The sequence below is a fragment of the Amphiura filiformis genome, chromosome 3 (assembly GCF_039555335.1).
Source record: "Amphiura filiformis chromosome 3, Afil_fr2py, whole genome shotgun sequence".
Lineage (NCBI taxonomy): Eukaryota > Metazoa > Echinodermata > Ophiuroidea > Amphilepidida > Amphiuridae > Amphiura > Amphiura filiformis.
In genome coordinates this window covers 25,591,054-25,616,371 of record NC_092630.1, presented here as the reverse complement: position 1 = coordinate 25,616,371, position 25,318 = coordinate 25,591,054, and the positions used below count along the sequence as shown (strand labels likewise).

General features: G+C 42.4%; 3 protein-coding genes across 3 annotated transcripts in view; 1 reads left to right on the top strand and 2 right to left on the bottom strand.

Annotated features, from left to right (window-relative positions):
- Positions 1 to 24,733, bottom strand: LOC140147659 (centromere protein K-like). The gene is made up of 9 exons (XM_072169430.1): positions 24,658 to 24,733; positions 9,395 to 9,519; positions 8,687 to 8,746; positions 8,117 to 8,192; positions 6,359 to 6,488; positions 5,326 to 5,415; positions 2,050 to 2,176; positions 937 to 993; positions 1 to 218 (listed from the first exon to the last, which is right to left on the bottom strand). Exons 2-9 carry the CDS (start codon positions 9,500 to 9,502, stop codon positions 60 to 62), a joined length of 807 nt encoding a protein of 268 aa, XP_072025531.1. The 5' UTR covers positions 9,503 to 9,519; positions 24,658 to 24,733; the 3' UTR covers positions 1 to 59.
- LOC140147144 (uncharacterized) lies at positions 10,014 to 12,278 on the bottom strand. Its single transcript, XM_072168924.1, has one exon. It carries the CDS (start codon positions 12,276 to 12,278, stop codon positions 10,014 to 10,016), a length of 2,265 nt encoding a protein of 754 aa, XP_072025025.1.
- Positions 24,734 to 25,109: 376 nt separating the features above from the next.
- The window catches only part of LOC140147143 (uncharacterized), a 37,225-nt gene continuing 37,016 nt past the window's right edge, over positions 25,110 to 25,318 (top strand). The window contains exon 1 of the mRNA XM_072168923.1: positions 25,110 to 25,195. The gene's annotated coding sequence lies outside the window, so the exon portion shown is untranslated. The remainder of the gene's footprint in view (positions 25,196 to 25,318) is intronic.

Genomic DNA, 25,318 nt, shown 5'->3' with positions numbered 1-25,318 from the left:
TAAGGATGCTATTACACTAGTTCATGCCTCAGATAGACTATTAATGTTGAAGATAACACCTACAGATGGAAAGGCACAAGTCGTATTCTCTTGTAATCTTGAGGATGCCTCAATGCAATACCACATCTTAATAACAGTTCAATGTAAGGAGGCCAACATGTTTCATCAACAGCTACATATGGGTCGCTCTCACTGTCCATGCACTTGTTCATCAGTATCTGCAATGATTGAAAACATATTTTAATAATAAATATAACAATAATAGATTATTAATAGTACAATGAATATCTTGAGTGCATCATGCAATTCAACATCGTAGTGTGACGTCAAAATCAATTGTTGCCAGATCAACTGGTTCACGCTATCTGCATTCGGAACCAAGATCAAAATGGTCACCAGACAAAGTCAATGGGTTGCTGACAGGTGTGCAAACCAAACGTAGATATGACGTATTCACTATGACCGTGAATCAAGCCTCTTTGTGCTACACCAGGCATCAAATGTAGCACTGCGTCAACATTGCTGTCACATTAATGATCTTACCAAAATTTGGGTCAGAATCATTAAGACAAGAAGTTTCAGGTAGCCAATGACTGTACCTGAAATACTAGTCATGTTCTAGTATTTTTGAGAGGGGTCAATATTCTTTTTATACCCCCCCCCCCATTCCCTACCTGCAAGACTCTTATAATAAAAATTGTGGCCATAAATAATTAAACACACACATATGCAATGCATGCAATCAACCATCCATAAAGTTAGAGAGCTTGATATTCAACAGCACTAGGTCAATGGAACTAAATGTAAACGCATGATGTCAATTTGGTGCCAATTGAGAGTGGTGATTGGTTACAGCGTTATCACATGACATTGAATATTTACATATTACATTCACATTCATTCACTTAGTATTGTGCATTGATACAACGATCTTACCTCCAGGATCTCAAGTAATGACATATATTCTTTAGATCTATGTTCCCTGTCAGCAGTCTGGAAAATAAGCAAGATAGACATAGTTTTAACAGCAACATAATTGTCTCAATAACAAACACATGTTTTTGGTATGTTGTAAAAAACCCACAATAAATAATGAAACAAATAATTGTTGCGAGGGTTAGAAAACTAGGGGCATAAAGTATGAGTAACTATCCATCAGAAAGAGTGATCGACAAGTTAGTTCAAGGGAGTCATATGAGCCATTTAGCATGTTTGGGGCATTTTGCAGAATTATTTTTGTGTTGTTTTGTTGTTGCAGGGGGCATTACATGACTGTGTGACCCTGCGATGTACACACCTAGTTATATGCCCATTGAAAATCCTACTGTACCAGCAAATGTCATCTAGGCTTGTTATTATGATCATTTATTGCTCAATTTAAAGGGGCATTTCGTGATCCACAGCTTCATCCCCCACTTTTCTAAAAAAAAGTTGACATTTTTACATCATCAGAAACCTCTGGCTACATAATATTTATGTGCGAAAAAATTCTTGCAGATTCAATCGCTTGGTAAAAATATAGTCAAATTTGTATTTATGTTCTGTTAAAAGAACAAAATTACAACACATTGGCCTATAGGGTATATTGCTGATCCATTGATTATCCTTTTCTGGTGCATTGTGGGATAGAAAAGGGGGCAAATCGATCGCTAATTTGCTCCCTTTTCTATCCCACAATGCACCAGAAAAGGATAATTAATGGATCAGCAATATACCCTATGGAGCCTAAGAAATACACATAATCATGCAAAACTCGCAAAAACAAACTCAGAAACAACTGAAATTTTGGGAATTAACTTTTTTTGTGGATATCTACTGAAAAATGTCATAAAAAGAGGCTGTTAGGATTATCAAATACTCCTTTAAATAAGCTAAGTTACATAATACCATGCTTTCTAGCTCTACAATAGTGCTTTCTGTTGTATTGGGAAAAGTGATCTCCTGCAATGATTTAAAGTCGACCGAGTGCAAATTCAGCTTCACCAGCAGTAAGCATGGGATATTTTTTTTGACCAAGAGTACTTAAATCCTGTTACAATTGAAACTCACCTGTTTAGTTTTTTCTGTTGGTTTGGGGAAGTGCTTACTGACAAAGGCTGCCAGATTCCTCATCAGTTTCTTTTGGTGCTCAGCAGCTGACTTTCTCTGTTGATGCAACTCCTTTTCTTGTGAACTCCTAAAAATAGTAATAATAAAAAAATAGGTAAAATAATGGATGGTTGTGTGGCTTGTGCAACATAAATGCTTTTATGTCTGTAAGTTCAAAGATATTAGACTGACAAAGCCTGGACTCTGTATAGCTCTTCAGCGTTACGCTATGGAAAATGTGCCAAATTATAATGTGTCTTGTATCATCTCAACTTGAAAGCAACGTCATGTTGGATTTCGTTTACGTAGTTGCGTCGCCAGCATACGTACAAATCGGCCACTACGCGTGTGTATACAATGTACACCCCGTGAGATAAAAGTTAGACAGTGAGCTGAATCTGCTACTAGTATGATATCCAAGATGGCAGACTATAGATTCTTCTGTAATAGGCTATTACAGAAATTAATGGCACCTACCCTAAAGAAGACATGGGAATCCCATGAGTTTTCCCATGTCTTCTTTAGGGGTAAAAAGCCGTCCTCAGCAATTGCGAGCACCAACATGCTACACCCCACCACACACCCCCCCCACACACACACACACTTTTGAACATGAGAGTCCGTGATCATTATTTTTAGAATCCAATTAAATATTCATAGCTGATTGATCATTGATTATCGACTATCGATTAACACCATCTCAAACGCTGCTTACCAGCGTGCTAAGGTAAGACTGTGATGAAATCCGTAGGCATGATACTCTATGTACTACCAGGGGTTCAAATTCGCAATCAATTGCGGGAACCAGTTTAGGTTCTCATAAATGGCTTTTATGAGAACCTTTGGTTCTCATCAGAACCAGGCTTTCGATTCCCGCAAAATATTGAGAAAAAAAACCGGTAAAATCATAATACCCTATAAATAGGTGGGAATTTGTATGCAACTTACTATAACATTAATAACAAAACCAAGTTGATTATCTTTAAGGTTGTATTTTTGCAAACACTTTCATAGCAATTTGTTTCTCCATATTCAAAACCAAACAGTCCACTTTCACATTATAACCAAATGCCCCCACCCATTGACTCATCCAACCCACAAGGTTCTGAACAGAAACAATATACAACCAGCTACAACCACACAGGAAGTCCATCTCACGCCAATATCAGCAAAGAATTGCACAATATGAGAACCGCGAAAGCCGAGAACCGCGAAAGCCGAGAACCGCTCTAGTTGTTAATAAAAGCAGCTGTTTCAACTTTGAATCCTGAAAGTAATTTTAGTTTACCGAACGTAAAATACTGACTACACAGCAAGCTCAGCAACTTTCTTTAAGCTTATTAAACTTTGACTATCGCTGTGTCTTACCTATCATGCATTAATGAGACCTCAACATAACATTCATGTATTAAATATAGTGCAGTTTAAAAGGTTTTACACCTGTATGAGTTCTATTTTTGGAGAATTTGAGGCCGCGGATGACCCAATCTGCTACTGCTAGCTACAATACGCGATGAAGAGATGTCAAAACATGAAAATATACCATATACCGCAGTACCCCTAATTTCACTCGATATCTATTTACATTTATTCATACCTAAATTTATTACAAATTTCCTTAAGTGTTCGCTGAAAATTGCTTAAAATAGCTTTTGTATGTACTGTTATATGATTCGCAATTTTAAACCATATCTTTTCAAATGAAATGCAAATTAAATTAAATTAAATTTATTCCACGTATTATTTTGTACATCGGGTAAAGGGTGAGCATGTGCGCGTAATAAATGACGACGTCATTTGACGATTAATTATTCATGTTACGATTAATTATTCATGTTTACCAGACACTTTCGTAAGAAAGAGATGCCGTGATTGGTAGAAATAGGCAAGGTGAAAGTGATACAAACCAATGAAGGAGACTTTCATTACTAGCGAGGTCACGCCTATTATTATGGGGGGTGATCGTTTGTAAACACTAAAATTACATGGGCCATGGATTTCATGCTCACTGTGCTTTCTGTTCGTGATTGTAAAATAAATTGACAGCTAAAATAATGAAATCTTTGCCTTTTCCACCACATTTCAGAATTATATTTTTTATGCACTAATGATGTTATTAAGGTGAGCACATGCGTGTAATTTATATAATAAGCTTTAAATTGACGATGCCATTTAACGATTAATTATTCATGTCATGATTAATTATTCATATGACCCGACTCTTTGGTAAGAAAGAGTTGCCGTGATTGGTGGAAATATGTGAGATGAAAGTGATTTAACCAATGACATAGACGCTTTTATTACTAGCGAGGTCATATATCTATTATTATGGGATGGTGGGTTGTAAACACAGGCCAGGGCAAAACTTTCACGCTCTGTACGTGATCGTACTTTTAAAGTAATCGACAGCTAATAAAATGATGAAAACTTTGCCTTTTTTCCCCAACATTTCAGAATTATATTCATGGATTAATGAGATTATTAAATCACATTTCCGTTGCAGTAAAAAAAGGTAAAAATAACACAAAATGTGATCTTAGACTTCCAAGCTTGTGCGAACCAATTTTGGTTCGCCCAGTTTAACCTGGCGAGAACCTTCACGCTGAACCGGTTCGCGGGTTCAAGGCGTCTGATTTGAAACCCTGACTACTGCTGGCTATGTTCTTTCCTTTGTTTTTTTCTTATTTCATTTGTCTTATGATTTACGAGGTCAGATCTGTCAAAAAGATTAAGTTTTCCCATGTCTTCTTTAGGGGTAGGGCCAAAAATATCTGGAAGCGCCCAATACAAATATTGTGCATTGTGCTGTCAACACATTTTTGTATTGCGCACATATAGTAGCTGCCAGGTCCTTACTTTGCATGAGTCCAACCATATAAATTACTCAAGACCATTTGTCACGTTACTTTTCTCTGGATTCAGGCTTAACATTAGACTCACCACACCAATTCGTCAGCCTGCTACGCTAATTGCCTAAGTCATTTTTTGTAATTTTGAGAACAACATACAAAATATGGTTCTAAGCATGCATTTAAATATATTTATTCACCAATCTTTGCACAAAAACAAATGCTAATGATACAAATGAAAGGGAATAATCTGAAATAATTAGGGTGATAATTATGTAACTGATGCATACTTAGAAACACATTTTGTTCTTTGTTCTCAAAATGGCAAAAAATGACATAGGCAATTAGTGTAGCAGGCTGACGAATTGTTATTCCTCCAAGGTCTTACCTGCTAGTCTCTGTGCCATCCTCTGCTGCTTCCAATTTACTCTGCAAGGTTCTTTTCACTTCATAATGTTGTTCTAAAACACCTTTTTCTCTGTAAGTATACCAACAAAAATTATTTTGAGTCATGATTGTTGTTTCTTATTAAAAAACAAAACAAAAACATGTGACAAACAACATAATGCCTTATATTAGAAACAATTGAATTACCAGGGTCCCATGTGTGAGATTATAGCCTAGTTCTCCATTTTAGTTGGTAATGGTTCTTTGATTCTCTCTGACATAACATGTTCCTAGATCCTCCTAGTTAAGGACTAGGATATTGCTAAGTTGGCTGTGGAAAAGTTCTCTTATTTCATACAAGTTCTCCAATGAGTGAAGCAAAATGAATAAATGATGCAGATGTTCTTGCAAAATTAGTCCTACATGATCTAGCACCGGTCTCAGGACCCACCACATGCCACAAATAGAGTGTGCCACTATTTGCGGATGACTGCTTAAGAGATAAGAATAAAAAAAGAGTCTGGACTATGAATAGCCCAGTGCATTTAATGCTATGGTAAATCTGTCATACATGCAGTTGATTGTCATCCACGGAGATCAAGATAGTGTACCTCCGGCATTTATCGGCAAAGCTCAAAATCAAAATGGCAATTTGCATCCTTTAAAAGCTTGAGCGTTATGCATGAAGTGCGCTTAGCGATCAATTCTATCTGAGCAATACATTACACACAGAGTGCAAACGGGCACACACTATAAAATCAAAGTTTGCCAGGTGCAATAGGTACACTATTTTACCTTCCAGAAAACATGGTAGAGTTTGCACTCTTTAAGTCTTACGTCTAATATCTTTTCTTATTCCTCATTTTTACTGGATAAATGCAAATATAAAGGAGCAATTGTCGAATAGGGTGCAACTCTACTGGTCTTATTACAAGACTGCCCTACCCCAACCCTAAACTCCATAAACGAGGACTGGATTAAGTCTAACAAGTTGCACCCTATTCGGTAATTGTACCAATATAAATTTCACCTACCTAGTAAGGTCTTCCTCCAATTCCTTTCTTTGAGCTTGAATGAATGCCAATGTTTGTTCTAATTCTTGATTTGATTTACTTAATTCTTTCTGAAGTAGTGCTTTCAATATTGTTGGATTAGTTGGGAGTGCTGAAATAAAAAATAAATAAAATGAAAATATATTACCATCACGTAAGGGATCTAAAATGAGCGTTTATTGCATTTCGACAGTATTTTTTGTGGGACATGAGAGCACCTCGGACCTATCGAATTGCATTCTGAATATGAAGCATGTCTTTCTGATATCAAATAATTTTCATTTTTTGAAAATCACAATATAATACAAATTTTATGACAAACTATAAAAATTTGATATTTTTCAAATTTTTGATATATAACAGTCCTCGAAGTAAATTATATAAATCTAATGATATATTCTTAAAGTGTATGTAGCTGGGAGGAAAAGCCGACGGTCAATTGAAAATTTTGACCATTCATATTGAAGATATGGATTTTTTCCCACTAAGACCTAATTTTTTTGGTGTTTTGGGAAAAAAAATCCATATCTTCAATACTGAAAAGGTCAACATTTTCAATTGATCGTCGGCTTTTCATCCCACCTTCATACACTTTAAGTATAAATCATCAGATTTATAAAGTTTACTTCAAGTACTGTTAAATATCAAAAATATCAATTTTAATGATTTGCCATAAAATGTGTATTAAATTGCTAATTTCAAAAATCAAAATTATTTGATATCAGAATGACATTCTTCGTATTCAGAATGCAATTCGATATGTCTGATGTGCTCTGATGTCCCAAAATAAATACTGTCCAAACGTTTCATACCCCAGCCCTTAAGGGATCTGGAATGAGCGTTTTGACAGTATTTTTTGTGCGACATGAGAGCACCTCAGACGTATCGAATTGTATTCTGAATACGAAGCATGTCTTTCTGATATCAAATAATTTTCATTTTTTGAAATTCACGATATAATACAAATTTTATGACAAATTATTAAAATTTGATATTTTTCTAATTTTTGATATATAACAGTCCTCGAAGTAAATTTTATAAATCTAATGATATATTCTTAAAGTGTATGTAGCTGGGAGGAAAAGCCGACGATCAATTGAAAATTTTGACCTTTCATATTGAAGATTTTTTCCCCAAAAGACCTATTTTTTTTGGTGTTTTGGGAAAAAAATCCATATCTTTAATACGAAAGGTCAAAATTTTCAATTGATCGTCGGCTTTTCATCCCACCTACATACACTTCAAGTATAAATCATCAGATTTATAAAGTTTACTTCGAGTACTGTTAAATATCAAAAATATCAATTTTTACTGATTTGCCATAAAATGTGTATTACGTTGCGAATTTCAAAATATCAAAATTATTTGATAGCAGAAGGACATTCTTCGAATTCAGAATGCAATTCGATATATCTGATGTGCTCTAATGTCCCACAATAAATACTGTCCAAACGTTCATACCCCTTCCCTTAATGCCAGAGTAATATATAAAGTTATGTTGATTTACCATCAAAGGTGTCATTGGATCTTGCTGTGATCACTATGTCATAATGGGCAACAAATTCTGCCTTGGTGAGAATCAGATCAACATCATTCCATACAGGCCAGCATGCTTATAAAGGCTTTTCAGCCTGGCTTGAGCATTTTGTTTGAGCCTGGTCCCATCAGGACCCAAGCGTGTCTCCACACGGAGCAACTGTTTAAACAAACAAACAAACAAACAAACAAACAAAACTTTACCTTGTGGTTCCTTAGCATCCAGCGTATGCACCTCTGCTTCTAATCGCTTGCTTTTAGCTTGTAAGATTTGTAACATCTGTGTATAAACAAAACACATTATTAACATGCCATGTACAGTGTAACAGAAAGAGCCAATAAAAGAAGCTTTGAAAACCTGGGAGATTTTATTTGTTAAGATCAAGGTCAGGTGTATTTGTCGCCCAACATCTATGAATGAGAGAGTGTGGTTAGAGTGCAGTTAGGATGTGGTAATGGTACTGGTGCATGAGGTCCTGGATTTGATTCATGGCAGTGGGTCACTAATTCTAAAGTGTAATTAAAAAAAAAAGGGGGCATCATGAGCAAAACTTAAATGCCAGCACAATTCACATTATTTTTCCATACATACATGTACTGCTGTAACAATATAGCAACTGAGGTATTATGGCATTCCTAATTTCTGGTTGACCACTGACCAGAATTAAATTAAATCTTAATTTCAACATACCCAGATGAATGAGAGTCTACACAGTTTAATTAATGTGTACAATATAATGTACAACACGGCACACAAAATCAACAAATACTTACTGGTTGTTCAGTATCTCCTAGTACTCCTAATGTGGGTTCACTATTCACCCTCTCATGAATCTGTAACATAACAGTAAGTACATTCTATGATTATGGTTCTACTTGAAATATCTAATACTATCTGGTTAAATAATTTAGTAAACATTAAGAATGAGTATCTTTGCATTTCTAATACTGGGGTAAAGTTTTATTCAGATTTCCTTTGACAGCTTAACCATCGCGTATGTATATGTGCGCGACGTCAAGCATGTGCTGCTGCACTGGATGGCTAGCAGTACGCTTAATTTGTAAAAGGAAATCTGAATAAACCTTTACACCGTATTGACAGTGTGAGACCATGTGAAAGAACAGATAACATACAACACCAGAAACACCACCGTACCCGGATAGTAAAGCAAGGCAAAATAAGAACTCAAGAAAAGACAGTGAACTAAATTGAAATCAAAGGTTTGGTTTTCTGGTAAGGGAAAAATATTCACTTTTGGATGTAATAGAAGAAAAAACCCTCTAACCCATAATACAAAAAAAAAATATTATATACCTCTGATGTTTTCACATCATTTCATTTCCGAATTCTACAAATTATCAGAAAGCCCAATGTGTTAAATAATGAACTTTAAAAAAAACAATGAATTTACAAAAGAGTTAACTCATCATTTGGCAACATAATGTGATGGTATACTCAACATAAAATTATTGCCAACTTACCTTGTTCACTTGTACCCAGAGAGTTTCACATTCATTTCTTAGCTCCGTTTCTGCCTGCCTCGTCTGTGATAAGTTAGGTGACAGTATGACTTCTTCCTCATCCATCATGTTGATAGAATCTGAAACTATGAGGATGAGTGAATAAATGGATGAAAAAAAGTCCCATGTACATGTACATACAAACAGAACTGTAGGGGTTTTACCAAAACTTCGCCCTGACGAACGAACTCTTGGCCTATTTGAGACAGATCGATCCCTACTTTGCAGAATGTAACCTGGGATTCGATTGAACATACGCATCAAACACAGTTTTCACTTACAAACCAATTCTTTAATATCTCTTTAATACTCGTTGATTATTCACAATACTGTACGATATCTATTTAGTCTGATTTTAGTGATTTTAGTGCATTCAGTGGTAGAACAAATTGTAATTACCACGGGTAACTTTCCGCCATTTTGTCTGTCTGATTTGTTTACACGACTTCTGCGCAAGTCCAGAGATGAGCTAAATTTAGATCGCTTACTGAATTAAGGGCGCACCTCACATAAATGCTTAAAAGCCTAAATTGGCACCAACATTCCGGCCCCTAATTGAACGCTGCGCTTTCAATTACTCCTAAATTGACTGACAACAATTGAGTGCCCAATTTAGAAACGGACACCTTGTAAATTCACTCCAAAATCTCTGCCTCAGTTCTGCTAAGACATTGTTTTTGCCCTGATGGTTGACATGTTCATGTGTGTGCCTTATAATCAGGTTTGAAACATGATGGTTCTTTGGCAGAATCATTGGATGCTTCATGTGATCTGTTATATTAGCGTTGCGGAATCTTCCACCAACTCGTAGTACCCCATCATATATCATAGGATCCAGATTGTCTAAGGAACCTACTTTCTGTCTCTTCTTACACGTGATCTTCTGATCCGGTGTAGCTTTCAGAGCACTGATCTCCTTAGCAAATGCTTCTTGCTGGATATAGCGAACAATTGCTTCCTCTGCTTCCTGGAGATCCTCCGCTGACAGGTGGGACTCTTGAGTTGGTTCCAAGTATTGTCTAGGTTGGGTTTCTTCTTTGTCACATTTGGCAGCTGCATTGTTTTTCTTTTTAGCTTTTTGCAGCAGTATTCTTTTGAGTCTCAGTAGGTATGCGACCGCTCTCTTCAAGGAATTCCACTTGGAATAATGTCGCAGTAGTTTGTCAATAGGATCTTCATGTTCCTCTACTTGAATGGCGTTAATGGATGCCTTGACTTCTGGATTATTATCCAATTGGTTCTCGTCCCTGTTACATGGTTGACTTGGCTGTTCAGTCTTCTTCTGCCATAGAAATTCTGGATCTCTAGGCCATCTACTGTTGCTGAGACAACTTTTTACTGTTTGAGCCCGCAAGCATTCATCAGCCGGGTTCCTTGCCGTATCAACATGTTGCCATTGTGAGGGTGAAGAACCTTCTCTTATGGCTCTGTTATATTCTTCCCCGACCTGTGGTTTTCTTTGGCATTTTCTCTTCAGGTGTGAGATTTTACTTTCTGACTTGTTGTTTGGGAATGTAACTTCCTGGTTACTAAGTGGCAGCTTCATCTGACAGTCGCCGTCCCTTAAATGAATCGACTTCACCACCATGTTGTCACCTATTGAATTTTGCGGTCTGTCTTCTATCGTCCGCTCATTAATATCATGGTTGTACGGGTCGGCCAACTCATTATGCGAGTCCTCAACAGAGATTCTATGTACAGAAGCCATACTTGTTGTTGTTGATGTAGCTCTTGACTTTGTAAGCCCATGTATCTCCCAGCCTAATGCTGATCTACATGCGTATGGACCGTTGTGTTGACTCTGGATGACTTCCAGTGGTTCCAATGCTCTTGGGACATTATTCCCAATGAGCAGGTCGACTCTCTGCCCTTTCAGCAACTCAGGTACTGTTATATCTTGTAAATATGGCCATGGAGTCAGGTCTTCTTTGGAGACCATATCTTCCACCTTGACTGGTATGGAGTCCTGGGTATAAACGTTAGGTAACTCAATGTTGACTTTACCATCTGCATCCGTTACCTCCAAACCTGCTAACTTGTATGTGTCGACATCTTTGTCTCCATTGATGGTTCGGACCTTGATCTTTGTCTTTGTTCCTTTCATAGCCAATTTACTCTTAAGATTCTTAGAGCAGAATACAGCAGTGCTCTTGCTGTCCAGCAGAGCATATGTCTTGACTTTTTTGCCTGTGTCTCTTGACAGTACGGTTACCGGCACCACCGATAATACCGATGCCTTGCATCCTGTCCCAGTCAAACCACATGTGGTTGATGCCTCTACTTCTGACTTCTGGGGGTCTCTTTCGCCTCGTTCACGGTGCAAAACAGTTGGATGTCTGCCTTTGCAGATGATGCATTTGACTCTTTTTGTACAGTCTCTGACGAAGTGAGATCCTTTCTTGACACAGCCAAAACACATGCCCAGCTTCCGCAGAGTAGCCACCCTTTCATTGTATGGTTTCTTCTGGACCACCCTGCATACTTCCAGTGTATGTGTTGAAGTATCACAGTAAAGACACTGTTTTTGAGGCGATTTCTCTTCACTTTGGGTACCGGTGACAAAACTTGAAGTTCTTGGCTTCGGTTTGTTGTCATATTGTTGATTTCTGCTATTACTCTTGGTGTCGCTGCTAATCGTACCAAAGGCTGGATTTGCGACAATCTGTGCATGGCGACTCACGAAGTCGACCAAGTCTTTGAAACCAACGGTTCTCATTTTCTCTTCCTGTATATCATACACCTTGGCTCTCCATAAGTTCTTAAGCCTATATGGCAGTTTACCAACCAACAATTGCAGACTACTTGTGTTGTCCAGTTCTTTCAAGGGACTGTTAGCTTGCATCATATTGTGGCATTCTAGCAGGAATAATGAAAATTCATTAAGGCAACTAGCCTGTTCCTTGACATCTGGCCATTCCTTTGCTTTCTTCAAAACAGCTTGCGCAATCTTGTGACTGTCTCCAAACCTTTTGGTAAGGAGCTGTTTCGCCTTGATATAGCCTTCATTGGCGTCTGTGTAATACAAGCAGCTGTTCACTAGGTTTTGGTTCACCTGCATGTGTATTGCCATAAGTAATTAATTCTGTCTCTACTATCTAAAATTTTGTCTTCTACTCCATATTCAAAGGCTTTCATGAATGTGGTGAACTTTAATGGGTCACCGCTAAATACTTGGATCTTCTGTGCTGGCAGTTGTGCTCTAACTTGTTGTGTGATGAGCAGTTGTGTTAACCTGCTGAGGTCACTGCCAGCTGGTTCCTTTTGTTGCAAACTCTCTATGTTTTGCATCTGTGTTGCCATGGTAGGCTCTGTTATACTTGTAGGTTGAGCTTGACCCATGCTCGAATTCATGAATACGGATGGATTTGTAGGCTGTTGTTTCATGTCATTGTCATGACGTGTCTTGAATTGTCCAGCTGGAGTTTTAATCTCTTTTGACTGATCTCTGTCTGTATCCACCGGTGCCGCTATGACTGACGATTGACCTATGTCATATTGTGGGGGGATATTGATTAGCAATGGATTACTAATTGACAACTTTCTCATATCCACCGGCGCTGCTGTAGACGGTAATTGACCGGTGTTGTTTTGTTGTATGATGCTGGTTTGCACTGGACTACTAGTTGACAACATTCCTGTATCCAGTGGCGCTGCTGTAGACGACAATTGACTGGTCTCATTTCGTGGTGGTGGGGTGCCGACTTGAAGTGGACTATTAGTTGACAACATGCCTATATCCACCGGTGCCGCTGTAGACGGCAATTCGCCGGTGCCATTATTTAATGGGTAGTTACTAGTTGATAACTTAATTCCCATATTCACCGGCGCTGCTGTTGACGGCAATTGACCAGCGTCGTTTTGTTGTGAGGTGTCAATTTGCACTAGACTACTGGTAGACAACTGTTTCTTTGGTTGCTGTACATCACAGTGCGTCTCAGAGATCACATTAATTTGCTCTTTTGCAATATCCAACTTTGTTGTATTGTCACTTGGACTTTCCCATGGATTTGGGCCTGTGGCGCCTTGAATTTCTTTGGTATCTTCTAACCAACGACTCACTGAAATTTTGTCACTAATTAGAATTGGTGGAATATCTTCCGATAATGTCCTGCTACTTCTGCTCTTTGTTTCCTCATCATATTTCTCTAATGTAGCTATTTTTACTTCCTCAACATTTATTTCTGTCTCCATGGCTAGCAGCTCCCTCTTTTGTTGCAAGTCTTTTGCTCTGGCCTGTAACTCCAACTCTTCCTTTTCCAGAGATTGCTTTAGGTATCTTGCCTTAGCCTGCAACTCAAACTCTTCTTTTTCCAGAGATTGTTTTAATTTGAGTGCCTCGGCACGGCATTGCAGCTCAGCTTTTCGGGTGGCTGCCTCAAGCAGGGCATACTCTGTGCCTTTTGATAGTGAAGTTCTGGATGACCTTTTACTCCTGGGAGCAGAGCTTGTACTTTTGTTACTCATTTTATTACTCTCCTTTTTGCTTCAACTTTATATCAATCTATTTGTTGGATGAAGGGAGCCCTCAGTCGTAGCTTTGAGACACTTGCGATACGCTTGGCTTATTATGCAATATTTGTTTATACACACAATTTCGACACAAATTTATTTTCGCTAAAGCACGCTAGTATTTTTGCCAAAAAGCCTTGATTTATTCTGAAATCAAGAAAGAGTATGTCATGCATGTATATATTCGAGTTCGCACTTAGATGAAGAAAGGGGTAAGTATTGCATGTAAGTATGCCTTGATTCGAATATCGCCTTAAATCAAGAAAGGGGTATAACATTGCATGCACCCTAAAATCAAGTATATATTTTGTATGCGTGTATGTATGCCTTGATTCGTTACCGCCCTAAAATCAAGAAAGGGACGCGTCTTATTGTTACGCGCAAATTTGCGGCGTGCTATGCAGATGCAATATAATATGCGAAAAGCACCGGAACTTAATTTTGCTTAAGCTCCTCAATTGTAGCTTTGACACACATGCTATGGGTGTTGCTTATAATGCGGCATTTATTTACACACGATTCTTATGCGTTTGCGATTTATTGTACAGTTTGTACCGAATCCTACCGATGTAGGCCTATTTTCGCCAAAGCACGCAAATATTTTTAGCCGAAAAGCCTTGATTTATGCTCGAAATCAAGAAAGCGCCTGTCGTATGCGTGTATATTTGCCTTAAAATCCTAAATCAATAGGAGTATGTCTGCATGTATGTATGCGTTGTTATTGCGCATAAATTTGCGGCGTGCTATGCAGATGCGATATGCGAGATGCACACCGAATAGTCCCAAACAAAAATGTTTGGTAGACTCATAACCGGTGCGATCTTACCTTTCCGATGTTGATTAAGATACTTCTTGCATCGATCCCGAGATGCGGAAAAAACCAATAGTCATTTTGTCCCACATAAATGAATAAATAACAAAAACCCCGATCCCCGAGTGGACTCACCCATTCGGTGACGTCACACACGATAATCACCCCTTATCCGACTTGGGCAGCCCCTACTCGCCAAACTTGTAGGGGCGGCGGGTCGGATAATCAACATCGAAAGGTAAGATCGCGACCGGTTATGAGTCTACCAAACATTTTTGTTTGGGACTAGACTCAGTACACCGGTCGATCTTACCGCTTCCGATGTTGATTAAGATACTTCTTGCATCAACATCTGAAAGATCGATCTAGCAAGTAACCGACGGATGGAGGTACAAGATTGGCCAGCATCTGATAAGGATCGGGAGAGTGGGTAGCATGGTAATCGCGAGGTCAAACTATTTCCCCCCCTCACGGCCGGCAACAGAAAGACTACGTGAACAGCCAAAAACCCCTGAACTGAAAGTTCAGTGGTTAAGAATAGAAACACTGGTTCTTACCATGTTGGAATTCTGATTGTCCATAAAACACCTGATACCCAACCACCATATTATCTCCGCAGAATAGCCCTGGAGAACTTATCGCCTGGTCGTTGGTTTACGTTTTTGTAGTAAACCGTGGAAAAGGACGACGGGTTCTTCCAAGACACAGCCTGACAAATCTCTTCTATGGGGACCCCCCTTTGGTAGGCCCACGAAGATGAGATAGATCTGGTTGAGTGGGCCTTGGGCGAGCGTCTTTTGCCGCCCGAGTCCACCAACACCTGGACCAGCCACCGTGCCAGAGTCTGTTTAGCGGCTGGACCGTGCGGTTCTGCGTGAGTGATAAATAAGCGGTCATGAGCCCCTCTTAAGGTTTGTGTTCGGCCAAGGTAGTGCTGTAGCGCGCTCACCGGGCACCACAACCTGTCTTCGGCCATTGACGAACCCTGCCCACTATTGGGGAGGATGACGGGCGACCGTCGGTATGTACTTCGCTCATTTTTTGCAATTTTTTCCTGGCGAAGAAACAGCGTCGCTCCGTTGTTAGTAAATACGGAGGCTGACTTCGAGACTGCGTGCAACTCTGAGCAGCGCCGTCCCGATGCCAACGCCAGAAGAAAGGCCGCTTAAGAGTGACGTATTTAAGGGTCGCTTTTGACAGGGGCTCAAAAGGGGACCCTTAATATACCCAAGACTGTGTTGAGGTCCCATGGAGGGACCACCTTCCTTCCGGCGGCGCTCGTTGAACATACCGTCGAGAAGAAGACTTAGGGACCCATCTGAATTGATAGTCGACCCGCCTTCAAATCCCGATGAATCGAGAGAATGGCTGACTTATAGTTGGCTATCGTTGCCTGCTGAAGTCCTGACCTGAACTTTTCTGTCAGAAAATCTGCCACTAGAGGCACAGGGGCTCTAGTGGGAGATGTATTTTCTCATCGCACCATGCGTAGTAGGGAGCCAAACGCTGACTATACGCACGGAGGGTAGACTCGCTCTACCCCGGCGATGAGAGAAGCAGCTTCTGATGAAAAGCCTCCCTCCGCCGCAGACGCTCCCTGATAAGGGCCATGCAGCTAACTGCAGGTGCTCTAGTGGTAGACTTGGTACCTCTCCTCCGGCATCCGGAGTAGATTTGGTAACTCGGGAGTACTCGCGGCTGAGCCGCTAGTAGATCCACCATCGGTCGAAACCACAGGTGTTTCGCCAGAACGGTGCTATCAGAATGACGTTGCAATCCTCCTCCCGATCTTGGTCACCACCCTTGCGAGCAGTGAGATCGGGGAAAGCGTAAGCAGTCATTCCTCCCCAGTCTCACGGACAGAGCGCCCACGGCGAACGCCTGTGGGTCTGCGACCCTTGAGCAATACACCGCAGCTGATGATTTCGATGAGATGCGAACAAATCTATCGAGGGTGGTACATCACCTCGAAGATCGCTCTGGGCGACTCTGCGGAGCAAGGGACCATTCTGTAGGTCCCGACACCTTTCCTCGTGACAGATCGTCCGCGAGGATGTTGGTGACTCCCGCTATGTGCATCGCTCTCAACGTAATCTGCCTGGCCTTGCACCACCCTATCAGGCGTAGTGCGTGCAGGCACAGCCGTGGTGACCTGGTGCCCCCTTGTCTGTTGAGGTAGGCCACCACGGGTGTGTTGTCTGTTTGGACAACGATATGAGATCCCACGATCACCTTCTCGAAATGCTGGAGAGTTCTCTCCACTGCCCAAAGTTCGAGAAGGTTGATATGGAACTCCGCCTCCGTGGCCGCACCATAGGCCCGAGACTGAGTCCTCGTGGATGTGGCCCCCCAGCCCAGCTTTGACGCGCTGGTCGTCACTACGTGGACGCACCGCTGGTGCAGGAAACCTGACACCTTGAGTCAAATTGGGCTGATGGGTCCACCACCAGAGTTCCTCTCGCGATCTCCGACATCGGAACCGCGAGGGATATTGGGTGACGACTGGGCCTGTAAAAGGCTAGAAGGTGTAGTTGTATAGGCCTCATGTGAAAGCGGCAGTACGGCACGAGGTCTACCATACTGGCCATAAGGCCCAAAACCTTCATCCATGCCACAGCGGGTGCCCCTCTGACTCGCCAAGAGTCGGGCACACCTCGCCATGTTCGTCACCCTCTCGGTGAGGGCACCGCGATCCTCCTTGAGGTTGATCTGGGCCCCTAAGAATAGTGGTGTTCATGTCGGGACCAAATTGGATTTCTTGACGTTGATCAGAAATCCCAGGTCCGCACCGCACGGACTACTAACTCCACGAGACACTGTGTCTCCAGCGGGTGCGTCCGTAAATGAACCAATCGTCCAGGTAGCAACACATGTTGACTCCCCTGCGCTTCAGGTACGCTGCCACCGCTTCTGACCAGGAGTGTAAACACTCTGGGGAGGTGGACAAGTCGAATGGCAGGCATCGAAACTGGTAAGTTTGACCCTGTACCTTGAAGCGTAGAAACCTCTGATCTTGAGGTGCGATCGGAACATGCAGATATGCGTCCGAGAGATCTAGCGATGCCGCCCACATACCCTTGATGGGGCAGGCTAGCACCGAAAGCGAGAGTCTCCATTCTGAACCTCTTGGGCCTGATGAACTCGCTCAACGGCTTGAGGTTCAGAATGGGCCTCAGTCGCCGGTCTTCTTTGGAGCCAGAAAAACGTGCTCCAAAACCCCTTGGTGAAAGGGGGTAGACCGGGACAATCGCTTGCTTCGTGAGAAGCTGAGTGACCTCTGACAGTAGTGCCCGACGCTGGGGGCCGTCTGGCGGCACTACCGTGGACCTCTGAATCGTGCAGGCGCACGAGGGGTGGCTGGTAAATTCCAGCCTGTAACCCCACTGACCACTGACAATACCCAGGCGCCCGGTGAGATGGCATGCCATCTCTGGGCGTAATGCACAGCGGCCGCCCACAGGGGAATCCCTGTGGAAGTCCAAGGCCTGCCGGCATGGACTGTCGATCGCCGTGCCCTCAGGACCGATCTGGTTTGCCACCCTTAGAAGAACTGCTGTTGTTAGGGGGCTTGCCATACGGTCCAGCACTACTCTTGCGCTTCCCAGTTTTCTTGGGAGGTGCTGGAGTAGCCTCGGCTCGGGTGTAGTCTGTGGTGAAAGGCCCTGCTGAAGCCGGAGCTGGCGCTGAAGAACGCTTAGAAGACTTCTTCTTCTTGTGCTTCTTCTTCGCTTTACTGCCCTTCCCTTGGTCAGGGCAGCCTCCGACTTCTTCAGAGTGCTTTCATTGGTGGCCTTCTTTGCCCGGTCCTCAACCGTAGCGCAAAAGGCCTGTCCAAAGAGTAGCCCCTGTCCCACCGAGTCTGACTTCTTCATTGCATCAGCAAAGTCGGAGCCGTAAGTTGACTGGAGGGACAGACAGGCATTCTCCGGCGGCGAGATGACATCCTATGGGCTAGGCCCATAGAACTCTCGTTGAGGTTAGCTGTTAGCACCGCTAACAGATTAACCTCGCGAAAGAGTTCCGACGGTGCCCCGTGGTCGTTCGCTACCTTCCTACCGAGGTGCTCGGCAAGCGTGGTAGCGACGCTAGAGACTCTGATAAGCGAGCGTGCTCGCTTATCGATGAGCTTTAGCTCCTCCTCCCACTGGGGGAGAACCCCGCGCGCCTTGGCCGCCAGCGGCAGGCGCTGGCAACGCTCTGGATCCATGTCAGGGACCCTGAGGTAGGTTTCAGTAGTCCTCCTGCTAAACACGCAGTGGAAGCGTGCAAGCACGCGGGCGCCGAAGCTCCAGCGAGCCTGACAGCCCCACTAAACCTACCCTTGAGGTCCGCCGGGGGAATGCAAGTGCGGGCGACCCTTGTGTGGACGCGCTTAGCTGGGCATCCTACTGAAAGATGCCCTGGTCCTCCTGAACGGACTCCTCCTGAGAGAAAGCCAGGCCCAAACCTTGGGCCACACGGCTCATCACCTCAGCGGTGTCCGCAGGCAGACCATTGCTAGCGAGTTCCTCACGGGAAGCGGGGAAGGATACCTGAAGCTAGCTGCACAGTCTCATCAGACTGTGAGTCGCTACTGGTTTCATCTTCCGACTCCTTTCCCTCGCCTTCAGACTCTGACTCACTCTCTGATGAGGAAGAGATCTGACGACGGGCATCTGAAGGTGGACAGGGAGGTGTCGCCACCGTGTGGCTAGCCAACTGAACACCAGCAGAAGAGGGAGTACTCCGCTAGACCCCGAGATGCTAGCTATAGCACCCGGGATCCGTGACGCTCTCGCTGCTGTCGCCCTAGCCATAGCAGGGTGCGGCCTACCCTGAGCGGGATCAGGGTGAGCCACGCGCCGCCCGGGGTGGGTAACAACTGGTGGTACTGCTTGCCCAACGCTAGGCGGCACTTGCCACGGTGGTAGACCGTGGAAGAAACCACCCTGCGGCGGATACCACGGGCATACCCTGTTGGTAGCTGACCCTGAAAGGATCCGCCACCAGGGAAACCCCATGGAACGGCAGTACCAGTACCGCCCCCCCTGTTGCCACAGAGACTGTGGTAACCAGGACGCAGTACTGCGGTACCTGCGTGGTTGTAGCGTAGGTGCCCGGTAGGGCTCCCGGCCGCGCACCACTGTACCCATGCCTCACAGCGCCCCCCGCTAGAGGATCAAGCGTGTGTATGGGTACCCGCCATACTGGCTGTCCCTTGGCTAAAAGGAGCTTGCCTAGTATCACGGGTAGCTGAGCGTGTATACCCTCGATCAGTCACCTCGCTACCTGAATAGGCAGTATCAATCAATGGAGCCATGCTCCGCTGAATAGATAGTGATCGATCATAAGAGGGTAATTGACCCATTGACTGTAATGGATCACCACGCCTGCTGGCTCTCGAGGACATAAGTGGGTTGTTGATCAGCCAGGCTGTTCAAACTACCTACCCTAACCTCTTGAGCCTCGCCAAGGTCGCTGTGTGTGGCGGACCACTCACGGCAGCTATGGGCGCTGCGCATAGTGGCTACCACTGAAGTCAAGCCGTAGCTCGCCTCGGTAGCTGCCACTGTTTGCACTTGGGTCGCTGTCCCGTGAGCGACTGCGAGCCCACCCCCGGTATAGCCGCTAGCCAGTCCCGGAGGACAGCCGGCAGCCATTCCAAGGCCCAGGGAATCACTCGGCGGTCCCACCATGGAACGCTGCCGTGTGACAACCCCAGTTGGTTCTGCTAAGACTACACCTGAAGCGTTAGCCCCGGTATTGTCTCTGCTAAACCCATGCACGTTTTCATTCGACCCTTGCGGGAACGAAAGGCGTGCTGCGTGTCGTGGATCAACCCAGGCAAGCCGGGGGTTCCACTGGCACGCTGCGTGCTACAGACCGGCCGAGGCAAGTCCGCTGCACGCTGTATGCTAGGATTCAACCCAGGCAAGCCCGGGTACCCTTGGCATACTGTCCGTCGCCGGCTACTTCCCCGGGTGCTAGACCCGCTCGCGCGCCAGCAATAGACGGGTGTCCACCGGCGACAAGCTCGCTAGAGATCTCACTGGTAGACTGGTACTCGCCTGTTAGGGCAAGTACCGCCCTGCTTCCGGCGACTAGCTTAGACGTTACGTCGGTGCGTTCGCTGGCTGCTAGGCCTTCGGGCTCGCTAGCAGTCCCCGGAGGGTCCGCCTGCTTGCCCGGGACCGGAGCCCCAGAGGTTACCTGAGCGTGGCCCTTGCCGGCCTCGCCAGTACCTCCCATATCAATCTTACCTGTAGGCTTCTGTTTCTTAGTCTTCGCCTTCTGTCTGTGTCGAAGACCTAAACGAGCGCTACTTTCTAAATCCTCGAAGTGGATGTCCGATAAGCCTATGCAGAAGGAAGCACACTTATTTGATTTAGAGCAATCCCTGTGGGTGTAGCAGAGTGGATGCGGGTCCCACTCTGCCACAAGGGAAGGGCATGATTGACAAGGCCTAGACATTGTAGTAATCGGGAGCGTACAGCACTACCCCCGAACACAAGCTCAAGCCCAATAAACAGACCCACACGCACAGTGGCTGACGCTGATGTAGTGGTATGATATAAAAATATATATACAAAGGGATGAAAAACTGAAAACCTTTTGGGGAAGATTTGTCAGGCTGGTCCTTCGAAACCCACCGAACTCTTAGCAGTAACTCGTCATCAGACGCTGCATACTGAAAGATATAACGATAGAGCACACCATAAACATAGCGATAATCACTCACCATACATGTATACACAGTACTGTACAAACATCTATTGTAACTTACTAGTCTGCTATAGTTGTTTTACGTGAGAACAAAAATAAAATGGCGCCCTAAGGGCGGCTATTTTGAAAAACGTGTGTCCCGTATATGAACGGAAACACACATACAAGCTAAGTTTTTGGATCGCTTTTTTGTCACTTTTCTAGCCGAAAAATGTCGTCAAAACTATCTCCCTAGCGACTATACTGGTTGGTTTTTACCTCAGTGTAACAAACAAACTGTATATCTAAATCCTTTGGTTCGTAATGATACTTAGCGTTGGTAAAGAAAAATCCACACGTCTATCTCATCTAGAAACCAAGGAGGATAAGGGTGATTATCGTAGGTGACGTCACCGAATGGGTGAGTCCACTCGGGGATCGGGGTTTTTGTTATTTATTCATTTATGTGGGACAAAATGACTATTGGTTTTTCCGCATCTCGGAATCGAAGCAAGAAGTATCTTAATCAACATCGGAAACGGTAAGATCGACCGGTGTACTGAGTCTCTCAATTTTTGCTTCAATAAGCTTGCTCGAATAATTATTTGCTATACAGAGTTTACGCACACAAAACACTGTAGAGCCTCAATATGCTTTCTGAACAGACACGAGATGTACTGTAGAGCTTCGATTTTCATTTAAATATGTTTGCCGAACAGACATGAGAAACACGGTCACATGACTGTTTTAGCCCTGATTTTAATATTTATTTCAGCGACAGCGTGTAAAATATGCTGATGAACTGATGTACATGTACTGTCATGTGAATAGCCCTGAAATAACTTTTAGCTTGTTTACAGACGTACTGTATTTCTATAAGCTTATTTGCTATACACATGTACATGTACCGATTGCTGTACAGCCCTGATTGATATCACAGAAAAGCTTGCAATACAGTATACACACACAGGCGTACTGCACTGTGTGTTGTCACTCGTCACTGCACTGCACTATAATAGAACCTTGTTTATTTGCCATAAATCCCGCCAATTTGCGACTCTACGGCAATACCTGTTCTATTTTATGACAATGGTTCAACTTATGAACCTTATAGCATGTCATAAACCTTTGTTCAACTTAGAACATTTATTATTTTGTTCTACTTAATGTAGGGGTTTTACCAAAACTTCATTTCTGACGAACTAACTCTTGGCCTATTTGAGACAGATCGATCCCTACTTTGCAGAATGTAACCTGGGATTCGATTGAACATACGCACCAAACACAGTTTTCACTTACAAACCAATTCTTTAATATCTCTTTAATACTCGTTGATTATTCACAATACTGTACGATATCTATTTAGTCTGATTTTAGTGATTTTAGTGCATTCAGTGGTAGAACAAATTGTAATTACCACGGGTAACTTTCCGCCATTTTGTCTGTCTGATTTGTTTACACGACTTCTGCGCAAGTCCAGAGATGAGCTAAATTTAGATCGCTTACTGAATTAAGGGCGCACCTCACATAAATGCTTAAAAGCCTAAATTGGCACCAACAAGAACAAAACAGGCTTTTCATTCAAGATGAATTCAAGATGAAATAAACTGTTCAAGTGGACTGGTGTGTTTTTTCATTAAAATTTTTAATGCTTGAAAAAACTCACTTCCTGACCATTTTTTATCTTGAAACAAAAACACTCACGTTGCCTTTTGCTAAGTTGAGTGTTGCTAAGCCTTATTGTAGCGTTCACTGGCTGGTGTCTGCACGCTTATATGTGAGTTTATATGTGATATTGATCCGCAGTCTTTTGCTTTCCTTTGATTGACATTTACTCGAGAACTCTAGCTTTGAATTCGATTGTTTTTCAGTCGGACAGCAGCACAATTTTTTGCACCGGAGGTTATTTATTCTGTTGATGTTGAAATTTGGATCAAAATTATTTTGATGAGTCAAATTTTTATCTTTTTTTGAGCAAGATTTGTCTATTTTGGACAGTCTAAAATGTTGCTGAGCCTGAAGTGTAATTTTTGCAACATTTTTGATACAATTGCCTGTGCTGTCGTGATCGGCATTGCTAAACATACTACCATGGTGTTTTTTAATGCAATAGTCTCTAGCCTAGAATGTGAAGCTATCAGTGAGCAACTTCTTGGCTATATAGACTTCTCGAGCAAAATGGCATGAACTCCCTGTTTATAATTGTATTGTTAATTAGCTCGTTCACATGCTACATGGATCGAATCCATGGGTTCCTACAGTCACCCATGGAAAACAGGGTACTGAAAACCAGTACACCATGTTCATAATGGCCATGAGTTATAGTTTGCTTACATTGCAGTAATTCCCTCACTCAGAATAGTCAATACCGTACAGATTCCAAACTGATAAAACTGACCTCAAATCACCTTAATAACTCCAAATTGACATGACATTGAATTTTATTTGCTCAATTTCATACCAAAATCAAGGAAAACATGGTTTTGTTATATTGCAAAAACATGCAAATCACACAGGGTCATATCTGGTCAGTCTGAGTAGGTCACATTTGAGGTAATCAGTGTTGCCAAAACTTTTCAGCGCCAAGGCGCTGGGCGCATTGACTCGCCAGGTCATGATAAACGATTCTCAAAGCGCCTAATACCGGATATTTGGGCGGATTTACCCAATTTAGAACGCAAAACCCGGGCACAAAACACCCAATTGGGTGGAAAAGCACTTGATAAAACTTCCGGTACTTCTTAATACTGGGAAATTACTGACCGATCAATAAATGTTCACAAAACACATTGAAATTGCAATTTGGAGCTTCAAAGACTCAACCTTTATAAATCGGCTAAATTGAAAGGAAAGTACATCAAATTACTGCCGCGGCTTGAGATTGGCAAAAGTAGCCCAATTTTAGGTAAGTAGCGGCATGCTTTTTTGAGTAGCGGCAAGTGATCGTCAAGTAGCCCAATTGTGCGCCTACATGTAAGCCTAGGCGCGACGTTGGCATCACTGGAGGTAATCAATTATTGGTACTTGAATGGCATGACTCAGTGTGACTTTCTGAAATTCTGCTCATTGTAAGACTGAGAGTATTCTAAACTTGATTGCATAACATTAAAATTGCCAACTGATAGCATGTATTATTTATTTATCATGTTATTATTATTATTATTATTCATAAAAAGCAAAAGATGTATTAATTACAAACACTGCACTGCCACTGACAAATTACCTGGCACAATTAGTCAAGATCACGTTATGATGATGTGTATCTATTTTTCATAGCCCTGGTCCCTGCTTCATCAAAAAAGGTACAAATTCTACACCATTTCATAGTTCATATAAATCTCATTTTAGTAAGCTTACAGTTTACAAATGTATGAATGAGAATCCAAATTCCCGGGTAATAACAGGATCACTCCCCTTTGTAATTGAAGCAATATAAATAACGAGCTGTTTATGAAAATATAATTAATTGGCGTTGCTCACAGGAATATTGTATTTTATACTTTCCAGCTTTTATAAGTAAATTTACACCTTTATAAGAAGTAAAATAAAATATTTTGTGATCTTGATGGATTATAATAGTTTCAAACAGGAAAATTTTTTAACATTAAGTAAAAGGATCTTTGTCATGTCATGCGCGAACAGCTCGGTGTTTTCAATAGCAAACCAAAACTTCGCTAAAAAAGTGCAATGACACCAAAACGTTGCATGGCAACTATCAACTTACCATTGATTTTATGACATTTGATATTCAATTAATGTTGGTAAGTATAAATTTTGTAACGTGAAGACGCGATGGAACCTCCCATGATTGTAAAATTACTTTATTGCAGCGTTTTATCATAATTAAAAGTATAAATATTAAAAAATCTAAAACCTTTTCAGAA

Coding starts and splice junctions, on each gene's coding strand:
- LOC140147659 (XM_072169430.1), bottom strand. CDS start 9,502: ATGATGGATGAGGAAGAAGTCATACTGTCACCTAACTTATCACAGACG. Junction 8,193..8,686: donor TAGGAGATACTGAACAACCA/GTAAGTATTTGT, acceptor GTTTATACACAG/ATGTTACAAATCTTACAAGC. Junction 6,489..8,116: donor GGATGCTAAGGAACCACAAG/GTAAAGTTTTGT, acceptor TTTTTATTTCAG/CACTCCCAACTAATCCAACA.
- LOC140147144 (XM_072168924.1), bottom strand. CDS start 12,278: ATGATGCAAGCTAACAGTCCCTTGAAAGAACTGGACAACACAAGTAGT.